The 18,039-nt window shown below is 39.5% G+C and overlaps 5 protein-coding genes across 5 annotated transcripts; 2 read left to right on the top strand and 3 right to left on the bottom strand.

Annotated features, from left to right (window-relative positions):
• The first annotated feature begins 1,034 nt into the window (after nt 1-1,034).
• Nucleotides 1,035-12,110, top strand: LOC101301839 (light-regulated protein-like). The gene is made up of 4 exons (XM_004310087.1): nt 1,035-1,312; nt 1,395-1,553; nt 1,651-1,892; nt 12,096-12,110. Exons 1-3 carry the CDS (start codon nt 1,119-1,121, stop codon nt 1,724-1,726), a joined length of 429 nt encoding a protein of 142 aa, XP_004310135.1. The 5' UTR covers nt 1,035-1,118; the 3' UTR covers nt 1,727-1,892; nt 12,096-12,110.
• On the bottom strand, nt 2,246-3,483 carry LOC101314536. Its single transcript, XM_004310195.1, has 7 exons — nt 3,392-3,483; nt 3,182-3,299; nt 3,059-3,102; nt 2,858-2,968; nt 2,686-2,778; nt 2,495-2,601; nt 2,246-2,382 (listed from the first exon to the last, which is right to left on the bottom strand). The coding sequence occupies exons 1-7, from the start codon at nt 3,481-3,483 to the stop codon at nt 2,246-2,248; spliced, it is 702 nt and encodes a 233-aa protein (XP_004310243.1).
• On the bottom strand, nt 3,872-7,434 carry LOC101314248 (aspartokinase 1, chloroplastic-like). Its single transcript, XM_004310194.1, has 13 exons — nt 7,054-7,434; nt 6,857-6,939; nt 6,720-6,760; nt 6,445-6,599; nt 6,173-6,322; nt 5,951-6,046; nt 5,658-5,774; nt 5,216-5,335; nt 5,022-5,114; nt 4,792-4,908; nt 4,470-4,586; nt 4,256-4,318; nt 3,872-4,142 (listed from the first exon to the last, which is right to left on the bottom strand). The coding sequence occupies exons 1-13, from the start codon at nt 7,432-7,434 to the stop codon at nt 3,990-3,992; spliced, it is 1,686 nt and encodes a 561-aa protein (XP_004310242.1). The 3' UTR covers nt 3,872-3,989.
• On the top strand, nt 7,651-13,485 carry LOC101313955 (pentatricopeptide repeat-containing protein At5g13270, chloroplastic-like). The gene is made up of 10 exons (XM_004310193.1): nt 7,651-9,329; nt 11,507-11,590; nt 11,689-11,752; nt 11,858-11,904; nt 12,208-12,262; nt 12,366-12,404; nt 12,582-12,750; nt 12,902-12,965; nt 13,057-13,113; nt 13,230-13,485. Exons 1-10 carry the CDS (start codon nt 7,651-7,653, stop codon nt 13,483-13,485), a joined length of 2,514 nt encoding a protein of 837 aa, XP_004310241.1.
• A 177-nt stretch (nt 13,486-13,662) lies between these two features.
• Nucleotides 13,663-16,633, bottom strand: LOC101301551 (serine carboxypeptidase-like 45-like). The gene is made up of 10 exons (XM_004310086.1): nt 16,364-16,633; nt 16,172-16,273; nt 15,981-16,076; nt 15,377-15,469; nt 15,197-15,273; nt 14,818-15,099; nt 14,590-14,714; nt 14,410-14,502; nt 14,100-14,217; nt 13,663-14,007 (listed from the first exon to the last, which is right to left on the bottom strand). Exons 1-10 carry the CDS (start codon nt 16,602-16,604, stop codon nt 13,858-13,860), a joined length of 1,377 nt encoding a protein of 458 aa, XP_004310134.1. The 5' UTR covers nt 16,605-16,633; the 3' UTR covers nt 13,663-13,857.
• Between the last annotated feature and the right edge of the window lie 1,406 nt (nt 16,634-18,039).

Here is an 18,039-nt window from a genome sequence, read left to right as displayed (position 1 = left end):
GCCAAAGCTTAGCATGCTTGGGGAAAAAGGGGGTTAAAAAGCATGAGGGGAGTAAAAAAGAGATGAGGTAACCACTTCCAGCTGTGAATGCTGCCATGCTTTTGACCCCATTGCCATGATGCCAAGTATTGCTGGTGTGAGTGTGACTGGTGTTCTTGGCTTCTTATTAGTCTCCTCTTTTTTTTTTTAATTTGTTTTCCTGGTCTGTTGCTTCTTATTAGTCATACAAATTCAGAGTCGACATGTGAAAATGGAATTATGGAACTGAAAATTACTGTAACTATTTTGACCCCAGTTCATGTCCCTCAATATTCGAGGATAAAATTGACTTGATGAACAAAGTTTTGCAATGAAGTAAAAACGGTGACACCACTGCACAAAGTTTTGTAATGACCTTGTGCTAGTCCTTGTGTTTTTTTTCGTATAGCTAGATCTTCAAGAAAACAGTAGTATGGAAGTCCGGAACCGGAAGTGTGCTTTTAGTTATACAAGGAGGCTTTATTCTTCTTCTTTGTGAACTCAATTCCTGTCACATTGGAGTCCTCTTTCACTCCCTTCTCTAAATGGAGTTCACGGTGAAAAAGAATTTGGATGATGCTTGTACCAAGCATGTTGTTCAGTGCCCTCTCGTGATATGCCATGACATGCTAAAACGTATCAAATGTTGTTAATACTTTCTTTTATTGAAATTCTACAATGATACAAGTAAAACATGATCTTTAAAAATCGTGTGTTAGTCCTTAACTTTGATGTAAAATCATGTCATCGGATATATTTATTTTTTTTATCGAGAAAAAAACTTGAGTTAGTTCCCAAATGGTTGGAAGAGCATACATCGATAAGAACACAGTGAAGCTACTTTAGAGTATTTCCAAGTTGAACAATTAGGAATAGATAGTAAGTACACTAAGTAGGGAGAAAAATCCAAGTTGATGCCACCAGCAGAATGGCAGATACTTCAACGAAAATTATACAAACCTTATCCTCACTGAAAAAATATCTTGTTGCCTTATCCATACAAGTCACTGGTCAAGCTGATCATATATTACAGCCTCTTAAACTCAGTTCTTCCAAAATCAGCATACCAGTTTCTCATAGAAACCATCAGTTTTATCACAATGCAGGCCACTCTACAGCTCTCACCACCATCACTCCTTTCCTTTCTAACACCGACCACCCCGACCAAGTCCCTGGTCTTGCCGTTTAGGTCAGCTACTCCAAGGGCACAATCTTCGAGATTCCCCCAGCTCAAGGCAACCAACAACGTGACCTCTGATCCTTCAACAGTTGATTACAGCTCCAATGCAACTTCGTAAGCGATGTTCTCTCCTTGGTTTTTACTTTTCCTAATTGTTGCATCAAGCATGAAGCAAAGTTAATGGTGAATTTTGCAGGGTTTTTCCAGCAGAGGCTTGTGAAACGATCGGAGGAGAAGCTTGTGATGTCGAAATGTATCCTGAGGTGAAGCTTGAACCACAAGGGAAGAGCACCGCAGCCACGCCTGGTAAAGAGCGGGAGGATAGAGATTATCTAGAGTATGACAGCCCCAAAACGTAAGATCACAGTAACAATGTTAGACACTTGAACCAACTCTATCTTAAACTTATTCTATGATGGTAAATAAACAGTCTGTCCTCATAACTGTTGCAGGGTCTTCCCTGCAGAGGCTTGTGATGATCTTGGAGGAGAGTTTTGCGAGCCGGAGTACCAGAAAGGAGTATACTAGATGTTTAGATTGATACAATTAGCAGGGATGCTCATGATCCTTTGCGGTTGTCTTCTTACTTTCATTGCCGACTTGTATAGTTTTGTGAATAGTAACTACTTGGAACTTATGAAGTGTACCATGAACAACTTTCCTGAATAATAAGGTACCTGAACTTGTTGTAATAGCCTACTTGGGAAGATTCAGCAGTTACTAATTCTTATATCAGTTGCAAGTAGTCAATATTCAAAAATTCAGAAACATAAGGGATATTGATCATGAATCAATGAGAATCATGACTAGAAGTTGAAAACTATGATTAGAATCATGATTAGAAGTTGAAAACTGTAGTTTCTGGGGTCGTTGTTATGCTAGCCAGGAATTCTGATCAGTTCACATGGTTCAAGGATTTTGTACAGAACTAACATTGTGATAATATAAGTTATAGAACAACCAAAGGGCATGAAACAGAATATGAACACTGACAGTGTGATTGTGTTGTTATTGACCTTTAACTAATTTGTAAATGCGATATCCCTACTATCCACCATCTTCATCAATCTTCTCCAAAACCAGGTTCTGGAGAGCTATGGAGTACTTGGCAGTCTTTCTTTTCCTTGAGCTGCCACTTGCTGAATGGTTATAGTCCTTTAGAAGAAACGATCCACAGCCATCACCTTTCACAAGACAAACCAAAATAAGCTTATTTGAGAATGTTCTTTAGGCTTCACATGCACCAATACAACAGGCAATTGTTAAAGTGCATAACTATCACACTGCAAAACCAACCTTGAATCGTGAAAATGGTCGAAACCCACCGTTTGTAGATGAACAGCAACCGTGGGGAGTCTCCATGGTGTGTATCTGATAACAGAAGCTTGCAAGGCCTTGTTTCACTACCATCAAAATGGAATCATACAACAGGGATTGAAACAGCAAATTAAGTCACCTATTATAAGCAAAGAAAAAAGGCCACTCACTTTGCATGAACCATGGCATTGTGACACAAAGCTAGTGTCCTCACCATTGCCATGTCTTTTCCCCTTGGATTGCCATATCTCTGTTGGCAGCTCCTTGAATCGAAAATACGGAAAAATCAAATCAAAGACCAACACAAAATCACAGATTCTGTCCATGAAGAAAAAGAAGTACCTTTCCTCAAAGAAATCTCCAAAATCATCAATAACAACCGACACAGGAAATTCATCATACAGGTGGAATGCAGCAAAGAACTTCTTAATCCCTTCATCATCATCCACATACCTATTTACACAAGCACTTAATCAGAAGCTGCATACATCATTATGATCAAGATTCAAGAAGGTCCCAAACTTTCCAGGGTCAGTAGCTTACTTCATTTTTACGCGCTGAAAGGTCTCACAGGACGAATCAACGCCCTGAAACATTTTACCATTGAAAACTTGGAAGATATTACATGACACAATCATAAAAACGAGGTAAAGAGAGAAAATGTACCTGGGAAAGATAAGGAGGTTTTGCCTCTAACCGGCGCCGGCTGCAGATAAAGATGACTGGTCCATTGTTATTGTGGGCTTCGTTGAATGCGAACTGGAACAGTAATGATGTTTTTCCACTGCAGAAAACATAGAGAGGGAGAGAGAGAGAGAGAGAGCAATAAGAAACAGAGAGGCTGAGGGAGAAAGAGGAGAGTGGAATTGTGGGTACCATGAAGGAGGACCAGAGAGAAGCATAATAGGGTTGGTTGGGTGGTTTTGTTGGATGTCAATTTGCCTAACTGAGAAGAATCTCTGCACCATTGTTGAAGCTCAAGACTACTGAGCTTTACTGACCAAGTTGTCCAGAAGTTACATTCGTATTCGAAAAGGTATTGTATTTGCTTATATGGTTATCTAACCACACGAGTTGATAAGAGGTTACGTAGGTGGTGTGTCATAAGAAATGGTAATGTGTAATTAGTAATGGACTAACGGGCAACAAATTTAAGGTTTTAAGGTTTGGGTCAATTTCATCTACCTCATCCCCATTATGTTTTGGCTTTGAACTTCCCATTTTACCTTTTCTTCTTAAAACCTAGACCCTATGTATGTTGCACAAATGATCTTTGATCTTTCTAATAGCTTTTCCAACACATTGGAAACAACACACGAGCTTTTAAGGGATTCAAATGGTGATGGCTCATAAGTTGGCAGTCACGATCAACAGTTTTCGGATCATTTATGAAAGAAAATATGATACACAGAATTCACAGGTTTTCGAGGAATTCCAGTGGGCATGGCTCTAAAAAGGACAACTGAGAGCTGCATCATCGAGTTTCTACTGGCAAAGAAGCTGCGCCATTTCCGATTCCACCTTCCAAAACTAATTCAGACAGGTCACCGCTTTCAAAGAAGGCATGGTGAAGCGCTTTCACGCAGATTTCAGCTTCACTGTCATTTACTATCAATGAGATGTTCACCTGGTTTATAACAAATCACGTATTAGACTGCAAGAAGAATGCAGGCAAAAAGAAAATGTAATAAACTAATAACAATAATGAGTGGAACTGCAACGATTAAGATATGAAGAAACCTTAGATGCCCCTTGTGAGATCATTTGGACATTAACTTGATTGGTTCGAAGAACTTGAAATGCCTGTGAGAAGAAATAGACATTGTAGGAGATGAGAAAGAAGAGGAAAATACCAAGACAACGAAAGAAAGCAACACTAGTGTAACGGATTCTAGATTATGGCAGAGTGACTAGTGCAACAGATTCTAGAGTATGACAGAGAGAAATACAACACCTTCTCTAGAATCAACGAAGAATACTGAACATTTCCAATGAGTGAGATGATTGACCTCTGCTGCAGAAGATTTACGAATGCAATTTTTTCAAGTTCTTCCTCCATTTTGTCAAGTTCCTGTTATATATGGAAGATAGAGGGCGTTAAGATTTTAAAAACAATGGTAGCTTTATGTTATCAAGAGGTCATAATCTGCACAAGGGGGAGGGCAGGTTCAGGATTAATTCAGAGGAACCTTGGAAAATAATACACATAGCCTAACACGAATTACAAGTAGGCAAACAGTAAATCATAAACAAAGAACATAAATTTGTGATCTTGCCTGCTGAATCAGTTCCCTACTCCAGAATTTTGATGGATCCAATGTCAAAGATAAACTAACTTCACTTGTTGCAACAACATCCACAGATATGCCCAAATCTTCAAAGGTTGAAAACACCTACTTAGATGAGGAAATCAGACCAGTTACAATCAGAATTTACAAACAAAAAAATAAAAGGGTACTGGTCACCAATCAGAATATACAAAACATGCCACCAATAAGCCTCTCACCTTTGCAAGAAAACCAACTTGACCAAGCATGCGTGTGCTGACAATATCCAACAGAGTAATATTTTGCTTCAGGACTATGCTGGTTAGAACAGCCTAAGTTTGATATGTGTTAGAATATTTGGGAGTAAACAATCATAGAGACTTTGAATTCTTTCACACTTCATTTTCGAAAAAAGATCTAAGCTGATACAAACCTTAGTCATATCTCTTGCTTTAGTTATGAGGGTGCCAGGAGCTTTAGGGTTATAAGAGTTCTTGACCCTAACAGGAATGTCGCCATCTCTAGCTGGTCTCATAGATTGCGGATGTAGAACCTGCTCACCGCATTCAATCTTAGTTTTATTCAGTACCAATTAAAAGCTACATGTCTAGTTACCATACTAATTACTGAAGCAATGATTTGTCTAATAAAAAATGGTATACAAAGTAACAGGAATTGGCCATGATGGATGTCATACTTTTTATCTGAAAAATAACTAGACTCAGTAACAGTCTTCATGGACAGAGTTAGTCCAAAAGTTTCAGTATCCAGCTCTAATTTATCTCCAAAAAACAAGCTGTAGATTTAAGTTTTAGCCAAGTCAAATATCTGTTTGAATACAAATTAACATTAAGCATTCATGGAGAACATCGAACCTGAGCACCAAAATACGCAAGCTCAGCCGCCTCTTCGAAAGTCAAATGAGGAACAGGTTGTGCATTAGAACATATGCTAGGATCGCAGGTCAAAACACCATCAACATCCTTCCACACCTGCTACAACTGTCAAATTAACTTCTATATTTGTTTCTGTATTAGCATATAGTTGGTACTAACAACATAGATGCACAATCACCACTAAAATGCTTGCCATTTAGCTACATCCATAAACAGCCAGACAAAGATTTAGCATAAACATGAGTGACACATGTTTCAAAGTCTAATCTCACCTGGACTTCTCGCAAGCCTAGGGCTTTACCGATGGCTGTGGCTGTCAAATCACTACCACCCCTACCCAGGGCAGTAACTGCACAAGATTTTGAAGCCTACGATCAATACAACATATGTAATGTTAGGAATCTCAGCTCATAATGATATCTTAATTAGAAATTGAGACTCCTTAAAGCATTTCAGCCAGAATCCTATCCAGTAGCTATAGCCAAGAGAAAGACCTTTCCGAGAAATCCAGTAACAATGGGAATTGCAGGATCCTTAATCCAGTCATCATTTAATCTTTTAGCAACAGACGGGTAAGTTTCCTCCAAGATTTCAGCATTGGTGAAGTCATCTGTTGTTAGGAAGCCAATGTCAAATGCATCATACTGCAATACATTAAGTAGCAACGACAATCAAAAGACGATCTTAAGTGGCAAACAAACAATAAGAGGACAAAGCTATCATAGATATGTCAAAACAAAAAATTGCTAAACATGGGTATACATACTTGGCGCGCCTTAACACCAATCTTGTTCAGATAAGCTGCAACGATTCGTGTGGACATGCACTCTCCAAATGAAACTAGATAGTCTCTTGTGCGTAGAGTCAACTCTTTCATCATCGCTATTCCCTTCAGCAGTTGCCCAAGTTCTTCCAAGTGTCCTGCACATTGTTTCATACAAAAGCAAACATCAAAATTCTCCAATCAAACACCATCCTTCAAAAAATTGCTCAAGAGACAAAATGCACACATTTTCCCCCTTCAACTAGGAAGCTGCTTACCTGTAATAACAGAAGGATCAACTCCAAGTTCAGAAACAGTCCTGATCACATCAAACAAATCACACAGCCTTTCAGAACACCACTAACACACAACTGAAAACTTAAATACAACCACAGGTGAAATTTATTGAGCTTACTTAAGATGAAGCTGTTTTACAATGCTCAGTTCTTCGATTTCAGAGGCATTCAAAACACCGCAACTGACCGCCTTCTCCCCAGCCTAGCATCCACAAAGTTCAAACCCATAAAGTTTCACAATCAACAACTAATCACAATCACATAAACTAAACTAAAATTAAATTAATTAGAGACACTAATGAAAAAAGTGCATTACAAGTAAGAGGTTATTAGTAGTCTTCCCCATTGCAGAGAGCACCACCACCGGCTTCTCCTCCGGAAAACTCACAATCAGCTGAGCTATCTCCCTTATCCTCTCCGCCGTCCCCACCGACGACCCTCCGAATTTCATCACGCAGCTAAACGCCGCCGTTTCCTCACCTCTCTCTCCCTCTCCCTCTCCCCTCACCACAGCCTCGATCCTCATCCTCCGTCTCTCAGCTCTCAAGCCTCCGCCTCTACATGCATTCTCCACCGCCGCATTGAACCACCGCGGATTCGCCGCCGCCGCCGAGGCGACCCACCCCACGCGCCGCGAGTGTGACAGCCTCGGAGTCACACAATAGCTAACGCCGCGGAATTGCAGTGAAGCCTTCATTGTGGAGTTGCTCCGGTTAAGATCAAATCTAGGGTTTTGGGTTTCTGTGTGGAAATGTAACAGAAATAAACAAAGAAACAAACTTTTGTATTGCAAAACGGTGCGTTTTGGCTGCTCCTTAAACCCAAGTAAAAAAGGTCAAAGCTTTTCCTATAAAATCTGCAACAGATTCAAAAGAGAGCTGGAAATATTGGATTGGGGTTTATCTGGGTTTGAATGTCTTCTTCTTCTTTAACCACAGTCCAGTCTTCTCTGCTGCTTTCTTGCTCCACAAGTCATCACAATGACAAACCTCCCCATATAAAATCTGTAAACTTTTCCCAAATCCCATCATGGGTCTCGTTAAAATCCACCTCAGCTCCATTGTTGAGCACCCAGCACATACAAACCGGGCAAGTCGAAAACGTTCACCTGGTTTCGTTATCGAAACAGGGGAAGATGAAAGAAGCGCGCGAGTTTCTGAAGCAAATGAACGAGGCCGGCGTGGCCGTGACTGCTCAGTCGTACCGGTGTTTGTTCGAGAAGTGTGGACTGATGGGTTATTTTTCTGACGGCAAATTCATTCACGAATGGTTGCGGAGTACAGTGAAGAGTCCAGCCGAGTTTCTTGAGAACGATGCGCTTAAGATGTACTGCGATTGCGGGAGTTTGAGGGATGCACAGAAGGTGTTTGATGAAATGCGTGGCAGGGATTTGGTTTCTTGGGTTATAATGATCTCTGCTTATGTGGAGAGCGGTGTTTTGAGCAAGGCTGTTGGGCTGTTTTTGGATATGCTGGAGTGTGGGGTGAGGCCGAATGCGTCGATTTTTACGGGGTTGTTGAAGAAGTTGGATGAGGATTTGCATCTGGAATTTGGGAAGCAGATGCATTCTTATGTTATAAGAAGTGGGAATGGTGGTGGTTCCGTTGAGACGGCGATTGGGAACATGTATGTGAAATGTGGGTGGTTGGATGGTGCTAGACTTGTGTTTGATCAGATGGGGGAGAACAAGAGTGTGGTGGCTTGGACTGGGTTGATGGTGGGGTATACTGAAGATGGGAAGCTGGGGGAGGTTTTGGAGTCGTTTGCTGAGATGGTTAGGGAGAGTGTAGAGGTTGATGATTTTGTTTTTTCGATTGTTCTCAAGGCATGTGCTGGTTTGGAGGAGTTGAATGCAGGAAGGCAAATCCATGGTTACAGTGTTAAGCTTGGATTAGATTCTGAGGTTTCTGTTGGAACTCCTCTAGTGGACTTCTATGTGAAATGTGGTGAATTTGAATCTGCTCGCCGAGCATTTAAGAGGATAGATGAACCGAATGATGTTTCATGGAGTGCCATAATCTCTGGCTATTGCCAGAATGGCCAATTTGAGGAGTGTCTTGAGATTTTTCAAACTTTAATTGGTAAAGGTGTTACATTGAATCCGTACATATATACAAGTATATTTCAAGCATGCTCTGCAGTTGCAGATATAAATTTTGGTGCTCAAGTTCATGCGGATGCAATAAAAAGAGGCTTTGTTGCATTCTTGTATGGAGCAAGTGCAATGATTACTATGTACTCAAAATGTGGCAGATTGGACTATGCCTATCAAGCATTTGAATCGATAGACAAACCTGATACTGTGGCCTGGACTGCTATAATTTGTGGTTATGCGTATCATGGCAATGCCTCTGAAGCTCTGCGTCTTTTCAGTAGAATGCAGAACTCTGGCATAAAGCCAAATTCAGTTACATTTATAGCTGTTCTAACTGCTTGTAGCCATTCAGGTTTGGTGACAGAGGCAAAGCAGTATTTGGATTCGATGTATAGTGTATATAATGTGGAACCAACCGTGGATCATTATGATTGTATGATCGATGTGTACTCTCGTGCTGGACGACTACAGGAGGCATTTGAACTGATAAAGAGTATGCCATTTGAGCCTGATGCAATGAGCTGGAAAAGCTTATTAGGTGGATGCTGGATACATCGAAATCTTGAGCTCGGAAAGTTTGCAGCTGAAAATCTCCTCCAGATGGACCCAGAGGACACCGCTAGTTACATTATCATGTTCAATTTGTATGCATCATTGGGAAAATGGGAAGAAGCTGCACGTTTTCGAAGAATGATGGTTGAAAAAAACTTGAGGAAAGAAACAGGTTGCAGCTGGATCACTGTCAAGGGCGAAACACACCGGTTTATAGTGGGCGATAAGCACCATTCTCAAATAGACCAGATATACTCAAAGCTAAATGAGCTAAGCATTTCTTTCAAGGATGATGAAGATTCACTTCTAACCGAGGAGGATGTACTGGCTGGTTTTCCTGAAAGGAAAGAACAGCTTCTTGACCACAGTGAGAGACTAGCTATAGCATTCGGGCTCATTTCCACACCAAGTAATGCCCCTATTGTGGTCTTTAAGAACATCAGGGCCTGCAAAGACTGTCATGAGTTTGCAAAACATGTCTCCATGGTAACAAGGCGTGTAATCATTGTGAGAGACTCCAACAGATTCCATCACTTTAAGTCGGGCGAGTGTTCTTGCAGAGATTACTGGTAACTTTTGCAATTCCATAGAAGCCTATACGACAATGGCTACGAGTCTATGACAGTGCTCCATAATATTGAAACTCGACACATAAGTTGAAACTCGATACATGACTCGCGCCATCATGTGTTACTCAGACGTGTCGCTTTCTGGTTGCTCCATTAAGATGAAGCTTGAGTCAGCTGCAAGTTCACGAAGAACGAACCAGAGGGTGCCAGAGTACCCTGTAGTACAAAAGGTCAGTGAAGCTATTGGTAAGAATAGCAGTGACCTCTTTTTCTTCATACTTCTAATTTAGTGGAACTAGAAAGTATGAAAGGCAGAGTGACAGTATATGTGACGAGTCTGTCGACACGTCTGTGTATGAGAATCTCAAGATTTTGTGTGAGTGATATTGTTTCCGCTTTCTCTCGTGGGGTTCCCAAAAATATGTCATCATCATAAATTAATGAGAACCATACTTGCGTAACCGTGGATGAAACCACCTAAAGTAGTACTGGGTAAATTCAAAGTTTCTGGGCACAACTAGGTATTTGAGGCCTTGGGCTTTGATAGTTTTGCATTACTAGTAGAGACTGTTTTCTGGTATGGTTTTGTAATGGCGAAAGGTTAATCTTGATTGGCTCCTCCACAAAGCAAGTGGTTCAGTGGTGCTGGCTGGGTGGTGGCAAATTAGCAATGGCTCTGGGCCTCTGGTAAAGAGTTAAGCCGCTTTACTCTTCAGAAGGATGAAGCATTTAGGTATTTTAGTATTCAGAAGAATCCAACTTTCCCAATTTATACCCAACAAGGCAACAACCAGTATAATAATATAGAGCTTGGGATTGGTTTAGATCAAAGAATTAAGAAATGAGAAACAAAACGAAATCATATCTCATAGGATTGCGTCATGGATCAGCATGGATAAATATAAACAAATTAAACCACGTTACTGAGAGTGAAAAAGAAAAACAGAGATGGTATTGGTATTGGGGTTTGGTTTTTGGTTTCGGTAATCAATTGGCGCCAAATGACATATCATGTGGTGGTTTGGATAACGTCCTATCCTCTCCTAAGGCTACTGATGCTTCAGCTAACCAATCACTGTCAGTCTAACACACTTCTTCTGTTGCTTTCTCTTCCCCTATAAATATGTAGAAAGAGTTAACCTTTCACTCACTCTCACAGCCATTCATTGCTTTCACTCAATACCCTTCTGGGTTACATCTCCCTCCTCTCATAATTCAAGCAACAAAGACAGCCTTTGCTTCCATCCATTATTCTCATTTTCGAATCTTTCTCTTCTGGGTTGTGTAACATATAGCTTTTCTTGTTCTGGAACTCTCTATGCAGTTCAGACGTAAAAGCACTTTGGAGGTGTTTTTGGGTTAAGCACTTTGTTCAAGTGATCTAAGCTCATGGATGTGGAAGAAACAAAAGGTTCCTTCAACTACGGCAAGCCTCCATGGATTTTCAAAGGCAGGTGAGTTGTCCTAACTCCTAACGACACTTAGTGTTTATTGCCTTCTCAATGTTGAAAGACAGACTATGCACATTGCCTTGGTTTGATTTGTCCAATCAGAGCATTGTATCAACTCCATCTTGTCAAGGCAGCGACTGTTCGAGCATGCATCCCTAAAGAGTTAAGATTAGTTGAAGCATTTGGGTAAATACTACGTTATCGATTCTGTATGGCTCACATTCACTTTTATATCTTGATTTTGGGAGTTGGATCACCAAATGATGTATACTTATGGTTGGCAGTTATACTCTTGGCGGGTTTTTTCTTGCTAACTATGATGATAGCCCAGCTGGAGTCTTTGATGAGGTTGGCACATACATCAGTTTTGGTTCAGTATTTGATTTCGCAATAATTGTCAAGGTTATGCAACTAGTTACTAATAGGACATGTCCATTTATTTTCTCCATTCAGCTTGTTGTGATTGCTGGACTTGTATGGAGCCCTCCAACATCTTGCGCGTACGTTTGGCTCAACTTTCTCTTGTTTTGTTTATACTGAGTTGATGAGTGTACAATTTGTTAGGAAGGTTTGTCCTATTGATCTTGGGGCTAGTCATCCCCTTAAGTAAGAAACCTGTGTTTACAATGCGGTAAGTCACAGCTCGTTCGTTGTTTCTCGTTTTTTAGAGTTGATATAAATTTCTCAAAAGAAAAAGAAAAAAAAAGTTGATATAGATTGTTGCAGAAAGATATAGGTTGGTTATGAATGAATGATAGAATGCAGTACATTTTAGCGCCGTTTTGACTTGTTTTGTCAAATAGATGGGCAGCAAAGGTGCTTGTGAATAGCAATGAAGCTTGTGATCATGGGCGAAAGGTGGGAAGCTGCATTTTTCTCAGAGCAGATTTCAATCTTATTTTACATCAAACTTGTTTTAGCTATGGCATCTATAAATCAATTCCATGTTAATTGCATGCAGGAAGTAGGCCTACCAAGTCAAGTTGCGAGGTTTTCTAAGGCAAGTGGCATTTTCTTCTTCTTTTGGTTTACTAGCATTTGTAGACCGCTGCATACAATCATGAAACCAAAAAAGTGACTGCACTGCTTAATGTCTATGTATTGTGAACTCTTCATACAAAGTACTTGCAAGAAATCCGTTATTGTTTCCTAAAATCAGTAGGTTGCTGCATAACAGAGAATTACAGCAGTTTCAAGACAACCACAGACAAAACAAAGCGAATTTCTAAATGCAATTGGCATGAATGGTGTTATCTCTAATCCAGAAGAGCAGATACATGTTCAAGTGACTGAAATCATGGATCATGCTTCAAAAGATGCCTGTAATGTCAACCTTACCACTTCCAGTGAGTTAAATCTGAACTTTTCTTCCTTTCTTATACCATATAGGTTATGCTGACATCTTTTTGATGAACTAATTATTAGATACTTCTTTCTGGTTTTCATCCTTCTGATAATTGGATCATCAATGTCCATCGTGGTTTATGGTGATGGCAGTGCCTGCATTGGACGGTAACAAGTGGATGGGACCAGCAATCAAAATGTCACTTCCAAGTTTTAGGCAAGTTCTTTTGTGGCTGAGTCTCTTTCTAATTCTCTAGGATATTACAACTGGTTTTTCTTAATTAGTACATTGTGTTGTGAAATTGCAGCGGTCGCACAAAGTATTATCCAGACCTTCTCAAGTACTCTTGCATGATCGACTGCAGGTTATGCTCCTCAAGCGTTAAATAATATGCTTATTTGGTTGAAATATGCTGTCTTTCATTCTTTATCTATTGCCAGTGAAGGATCAAATGATCTTTGCTTCATGATTCTTGTTTAGGGTACGAGCAGTGCATCCAGCCAAAGTCTCAGGGCCATCTCCTGTGCCAACAAATGAGAACGAACAATCTTCAGACAGTCATTGTTACCATACGCAGAATCAAAAAGAAATCACGGACAATGTGCAGAACCTTACCAGAGCCGTGATGCTATCAAAACCGTTATTGGCATTGGAGTTCAGTTCTATGAAAATGCAGGTTGAAGCTCCGGTTGTAATTTCCAATTACTTTAAGAACAACTCTTTAGCAACTTCTTGATTTTTTGGTCATGTTATGTCAGTTTGATAAGCGTATATAATGTTCCATGTACTTTCATTTGGCTTAATATCTGGGGCTAATTTTACATTCAGCTTCTTTAAATAGAAGTTCTAGATTAGTATCATTTTGAAACTCATCATCTATTTGAAACTGATGTACAAAGGGAAACTTGAAGACTGACAAATAAAACACTTTTTTTCTTTCCATTTCTTTTTCCTTCTGATGTTTACAAAGCCCTTCTACTTTCCGGTTTCCACAGCATGGATAACCCATGTAACAAGAAACGAATAACAAACAAATGCAATTTCCATGCTCAGATAGCAACCACACTTCTTACAATCTCATCTGGACCCTATCTAACTGATCAGTAGATCAGAATGCTTCTGGTAGCGGTCGGCCCTCCAGAAATGATTTAAACAAAACAAGTGACCGCTCAGGCTGCGAGAATGGTGCTTCATGTGATGCTCCTCTAATGGTGGCAAAGGAAAGCATATTACCATAAACTTGAGTCCACCCACCAACCTGAAAACAGTGAAAAACCTTTTATCAGGTCATAGTTCCTAACACAACCACCTGAAAGTTCTTCAGTTCTAGTGATATGAAATAAGATTAACCTGCTGCCCCTCGAACCAGACTCTATAAGGAACGGTGGTATTTAGTTTTAGTTCCTCTGCAAGTCCATGAACTAATGTCCGACTACCTGTCAATGGAATAACAGAATCTTGGTCCCCACTGCAAGTGAAAACAAAAAGAAAAGCTCAAATTTTAGTGACCTTCCATGACCTTTAGAAGAATTCAAACTAGAGTGATGTTGTCTAAATGCATAAAAGTACGGAGAAATACTTAGCAAGCATGCATATACCTAGAGTGATGTTGTCTAAATGCATAAAAGTACGGAGAAATACTTAGCAAGCATGCATATACCTGTAAACCAAGACTGAAATTCCTGCCTTAATGAGTTTGCCTACGATGCTGATTGTTGGTATCTCCAAATCCAGCAGCTCATAATCCAATACACTGTCATGAACACATAAGATCAATATAATAAGCAATCAAGCTATCAGTTCAAGCTTCTTTCAAATTTATATAGGTGACGAGAAGTACTTGCTGCAAACTGCCCATTTCCGAACACCAACAAGACGAGCATGAAGTGCCTTCTGCACATCCAGCCTGTTTAAATAATTTACTGTTTCATCTTCCACGCATACATCTATCGACTCAGTAACTTGCTGCATGAACAAACGAGTCAAATCAATTAGAGCACAGATACCAGTTATACCACTGATGTCAAAATGAATGCCGAGTTTTCATGTTGTGATCAAGGATATTCACCTGGGGACTGAGGACTTTGGATTGGGAGAACACAGATGATATACAAACATCAAGTGTGACATCATACTTGTCAACAAATTTACTAGTTTCTCTGCTGACTTGACTCATCACCTTGGAACAAATAGGCGAAACCGAGCCTCTATAATATTCACTCACATATCTGGAATAGTTACAAACTGAAGTGAACATTTTGTATGTTGAATCTGATATCAATCCATGAGACCAAAAGAACTCGGATCTTGAATTGAAGTCGGTAGCATATTCAAGGACTGGATTACCCAACTGCAATGTGATCAAGAATATTAGTCCAAAAGTATAGAGATGGACAAAGTTCTAAGTTACAGGCAGAGGGAAATGTTGCAGGGGTAATAGTACTTACAGCAATTCCTTTTAGATTGAAGTGATATTCCTTGCTGAATTGGAGCATGAGTTCTGCTAGCTGGGGAACATAATGTCCTAGTAATTGATAAGAAAAAAAGGTATCAGTTCCTCCATCTATTATTATAGTCATACTGATTATGGATATAGTAATTCTTCATAGGAATCAAGATAATCATACCAGCATAGCTTTCTCCAGTAATAAACAAGCTTCTGTTTCTATATTGAGGGAATTTGTCCAGCCACTTTTGTAAGAACATCAGATTGTCCCTGGCTATAGATAGATAAACAAACAGACATTTAGAAATTAGAGGTAGCCTGTAAAGGTTAGCTTTTGTCAACTCAGAAGGAAAAATCCAAAACATCTATAGTGATCATTAAACATGGCACATCTGTAAAGTGAACCCAAAAAATAACCTAGTGCATACCCATCATGAAATATTCTTCTGAATCTTCAGTGTAAAAAAGAAATCAAAAGATTTAAAATGGAACTTTGGGGTAAAAGAAGAAAAAGAATATACAGACATATATGATATATATATATATATATATGCACTTTTCTAATTTCTGGAAACATAAGAAAGATAGGAACAGAAGTTGACTTGAACGTTCGGTACAGAGACAAAAGAAAATAGTTCTTTTTCTTTCTTATATTGCAAGACTTCTACTTTCTGGGAAAATTTGGAAGAAAACTCAAATGCAGAACATGTCAATAAAATAGAACAGTCGATAAAATGACCAAAAAATTGATATACACAAAAATAGAAGAATGGATAACACATTACCTGTGATACGGTCATTTACAGACTCATAAGATGCGGTATCAGTTGAATAAGAGAACCCAACTCCAATTGGTGTCTCCAAGTACAGCATGTTTGCTTCTGCAAATCAAATCAATGAGAATGTCTCAGAGTCCTTTGCTTGTTCTGAAACTACACATTAGTGAAAATCACCAATCTACAAAAAAAATACATACCTCTGTTCCAACTATATTCATTTCTAACCAGTACCTCTCCACTAGGCCTAAATGGTCCATTTTCAGAAAATGCTCCAACTCCCAGAGAAGAACAACCAGGCCCTGTACTCCAAAATCAAAAACACATCAAGACCCAGAAAACAAAACTAGAAAGAGATTCAAACTTTAGACTAGTCAGTAAGAATTAGTGACCTCCATTGAGCCAGAGAACCAGAGGCTTTGAAGCTGGTTCAACTTCAGCTTCAGCAAAGTAGTAAAACAGAGCTCTCTGTTTCTTCTCATCGACGGTCACATAACCCGAGTAGTGTTGGAACCCGACTTGGGGCTGACCAGGCAACCGGGTAATTCTATCAAGTCTAGAAAGAGGAGAGGCTTCTGTGATTTGAAGCAAAACCAAAGCCATTGCAATGGTTTTCCATGGCAGAGAAATCATGGGTTTAGTGCAGAGAAGAAGAATGAGAGCAAAACAACCTTGAGAGAAGGATTGATTTGGGTTTTGGGGGTCTGCTGAGAAATGAGGATACTGCTTAGTGGGGGCTCTATATAAAGCTGGGTATATCTTGTTTTTGTAATTGATTATTACTATTTTTTCCAAGCTGTTTTCTTTGGGGCATTACAGAAACTCTGGACCCTGAAATAGATGTGTGTGATGATCATGTGAGAGAGAGTGGAAAATTTGGGTAGGTTGAAAGTTTAGGGGTGACAATGATGAGTCAGCAGCATATGGGTGTTCACTGTTCATGGAAAATGAAAAGAGAGAATGTGTAAAAGTTACTGTGTTGATGATACACACACAGTAACAGAGATAGGAGTACTGTATTCGTTTTCTTGCGGTAGAGAGTAAGGACCGAGAAGTATGACAAAATCTACAACTGGAACTGGAAAAAGGTTTTGGATTTTGATCAGGAAATAGTTGAAGGTGACTGGGCACTGGGCAGTGGCAAAAAATTTACACTAGGGGAAAAACCAATGGTAGCTTATTTGATTTTGATCTACTATTTGTAAAAAGAGGACTTGACATATTCACAAGAGTAAAACAGACTACACATAAATTTTGAAAAAGTAAAAATAAATCTTGGTATCCAGTATTTCTTGGTCGTGTATATTTGAATAGGACTAATCGCTTCACAAATATATTTGCGTCGGAATGCTGACTTAGAACATCAAATTAAAAATTTCAAACAATCGACATTTATACAAAAATAAAAGACGTAGAGTGATGCTAAAAACTTTTTTTTGTTTTTTGTTAACATTAACTTCATAAGCACTACCTTTAGTCGACACTGATTAAACAATAAACATAACAATAACTAATTTAATAATCTCGTTTTATGTTGATTACCATTGCTGCATTGATCAACCTTGATTGGCAGTTAGCACTAATTAAACGGCCAAAAACCTTTTCTTCCATGGTTTTGTTCATCGTACTCCAAAATACGACAAGACAGAGTCCGTTATTCCATATCTTGTTTTATAGTGAGCCAGGTAAAGTCTCCATCTTCCTCATGGCAACTTGGAAAGTTTCAAACCCTATTCTGCTGATCTACTGAAAAAAGCATCTTCCTTTGTTCAACACAGTGGCTTGGACTACCCCAACTCGTGTGTCGTTTTTTATATACATACTTTTACAGCCTAATTCCGCATGCAAAATTTTTGTTTCCATCTCCACCAAGGAACTCCACCAACACAAAATATACTTGCCTGGAATATTGCAGCATTTCTGCATTTTGAAGCAAGAGAGAGAGAGAGAGAAGGTTGGGAAGAGTGCTCAGTTTTGAAGCAAGAGAGAGAGAGAGAGAGAAGGTTGGGAAGAGTGCCCAGAAAACATAGGTGGAGAGCAATGAGCATAAGCACTGTGTTATCGTTTT

This window comes from Fragaria vesca, unplaced genomic scaffold (assembly GCF_000184155.1).
Source record: "Fragaria vesca subsp. vesca unplaced genomic scaffold, FraVesHawaii_1.0 scf0513160_u, whole genome shotgun sequence".
Lineage (NCBI taxonomy): Eukaryota > Viridiplantae > Streptophyta > Magnoliopsida > Rosales > Rosaceae > Fragaria > Fragaria vesca.
Note: the sequence above shows the minus strand (reverse complement) of the source record. Positions and strands in the feature narration are given on the sequence as shown.

Bases quoted from the DNA above. Each gene is read 5' to 3' on its own strand.
- LOC101301839 (XM_004310087.1), top strand. From the start codon at position 1,119: ATGCAGGCCACTCTACAGCTCTCACCACCATCACTCCTTTCCTTTCTA. The intron at 1,313-1,394 runs GTAAGCGATGTT...TGAATTTTGCAG, and splicing joins TACAGCTCCAATGCAACTTC to GGTTTTTCCAGCAGAGGCTT. The intron at 1,554-1,650 runs GTAAGATCACAG...TAACTGTTGCAG, and splicing joins GAGTATGACAGCCCCAAAAC to GGTCTTCCCTGCAGAGGCTT.
- LOC101314536 (XM_004310195.1), bottom strand. From the start codon at position 3,483: ATGGTGCAGAGATTCTTCTCAGTTAGGCAAATTGACATCCAACAAAAC. The intron at 3,103-3,181 runs GTACATTTTCTC...AAAATGTTTCAG, and splicing joins AACCTCCTTATCTTTCCCAG to GGCGTTGATTCGTCCTGTGA. The intron at 2,602-2,685 runs GTGAGTGGCCTT...TTTTGATGGTAG, and splicing joins AATGCCATGGTTCATGCAAA to TGAAACAAGGCCTTGCAAGC.
- LOC101314248 (XM_004310194.1), bottom strand. From the start codon at position 7,434: ATGAAGGCTTCACTGCAATTCCGCGGCGTTAGCTATTGTGTGACTCCG. The intron at 5,115-5,215 runs GTTTGTATCAGC...TATCAAACTTAG, and splicing joins AAGCAAGAGATATGACTAAG to GCTGTTCTAACCAGCATAGT. The intron at 4,909-5,021 runs GTGAGAGGCTTA...TCATCTAAGTAG, and splicing joins AAGTTGGTTTTCTTGCAAAG to GTGTTTTCAACCTTTGAAGA.
- LOC101313955 (XM_004310193.1), top strand. From the start codon at position 7,651: ATGTCTTCTTCTTCTTTAACCACAGTCCAGTCTTCTCTGCTGCTTTCT. The intron at 11,753-11,857 runs GTTGGCACATAC...TTCTCCATTCAG, and splicing joins CAGCTGGAGTCTTTGATGAG to CTTGTTGTGATTGCTGGACT. The intron at 13,114-13,229 runs GTTATGCTCCTC...ATTCTTGTTTAG, and splicing joins TCTTGCATGATCGACTGCAG to GGTACGAGCAGTGCATCCAG.
- LOC101301551 (XM_004310086.1), bottom strand. From the start codon at position 16,604: ATGATTTCTCTGCCATGGAAAACCATTGCAATGGCTTTGGTTTTGCTT. The intron at 16,274-16,363 runs GTCACTAATTCT...TTTGGAGTACAG, and splicing joins GGTTCTCTGGCTCAATGGAG to GGCCTGGTTGTTCTTCTCTG. The intron at 14,715-14,817 runs GTGAATATCCTT...TTGTTCATGCAG, and splicing joins CCAAAGTCCTCAGTCCCCAG to CAAGTTACTGAGTCGATAGA.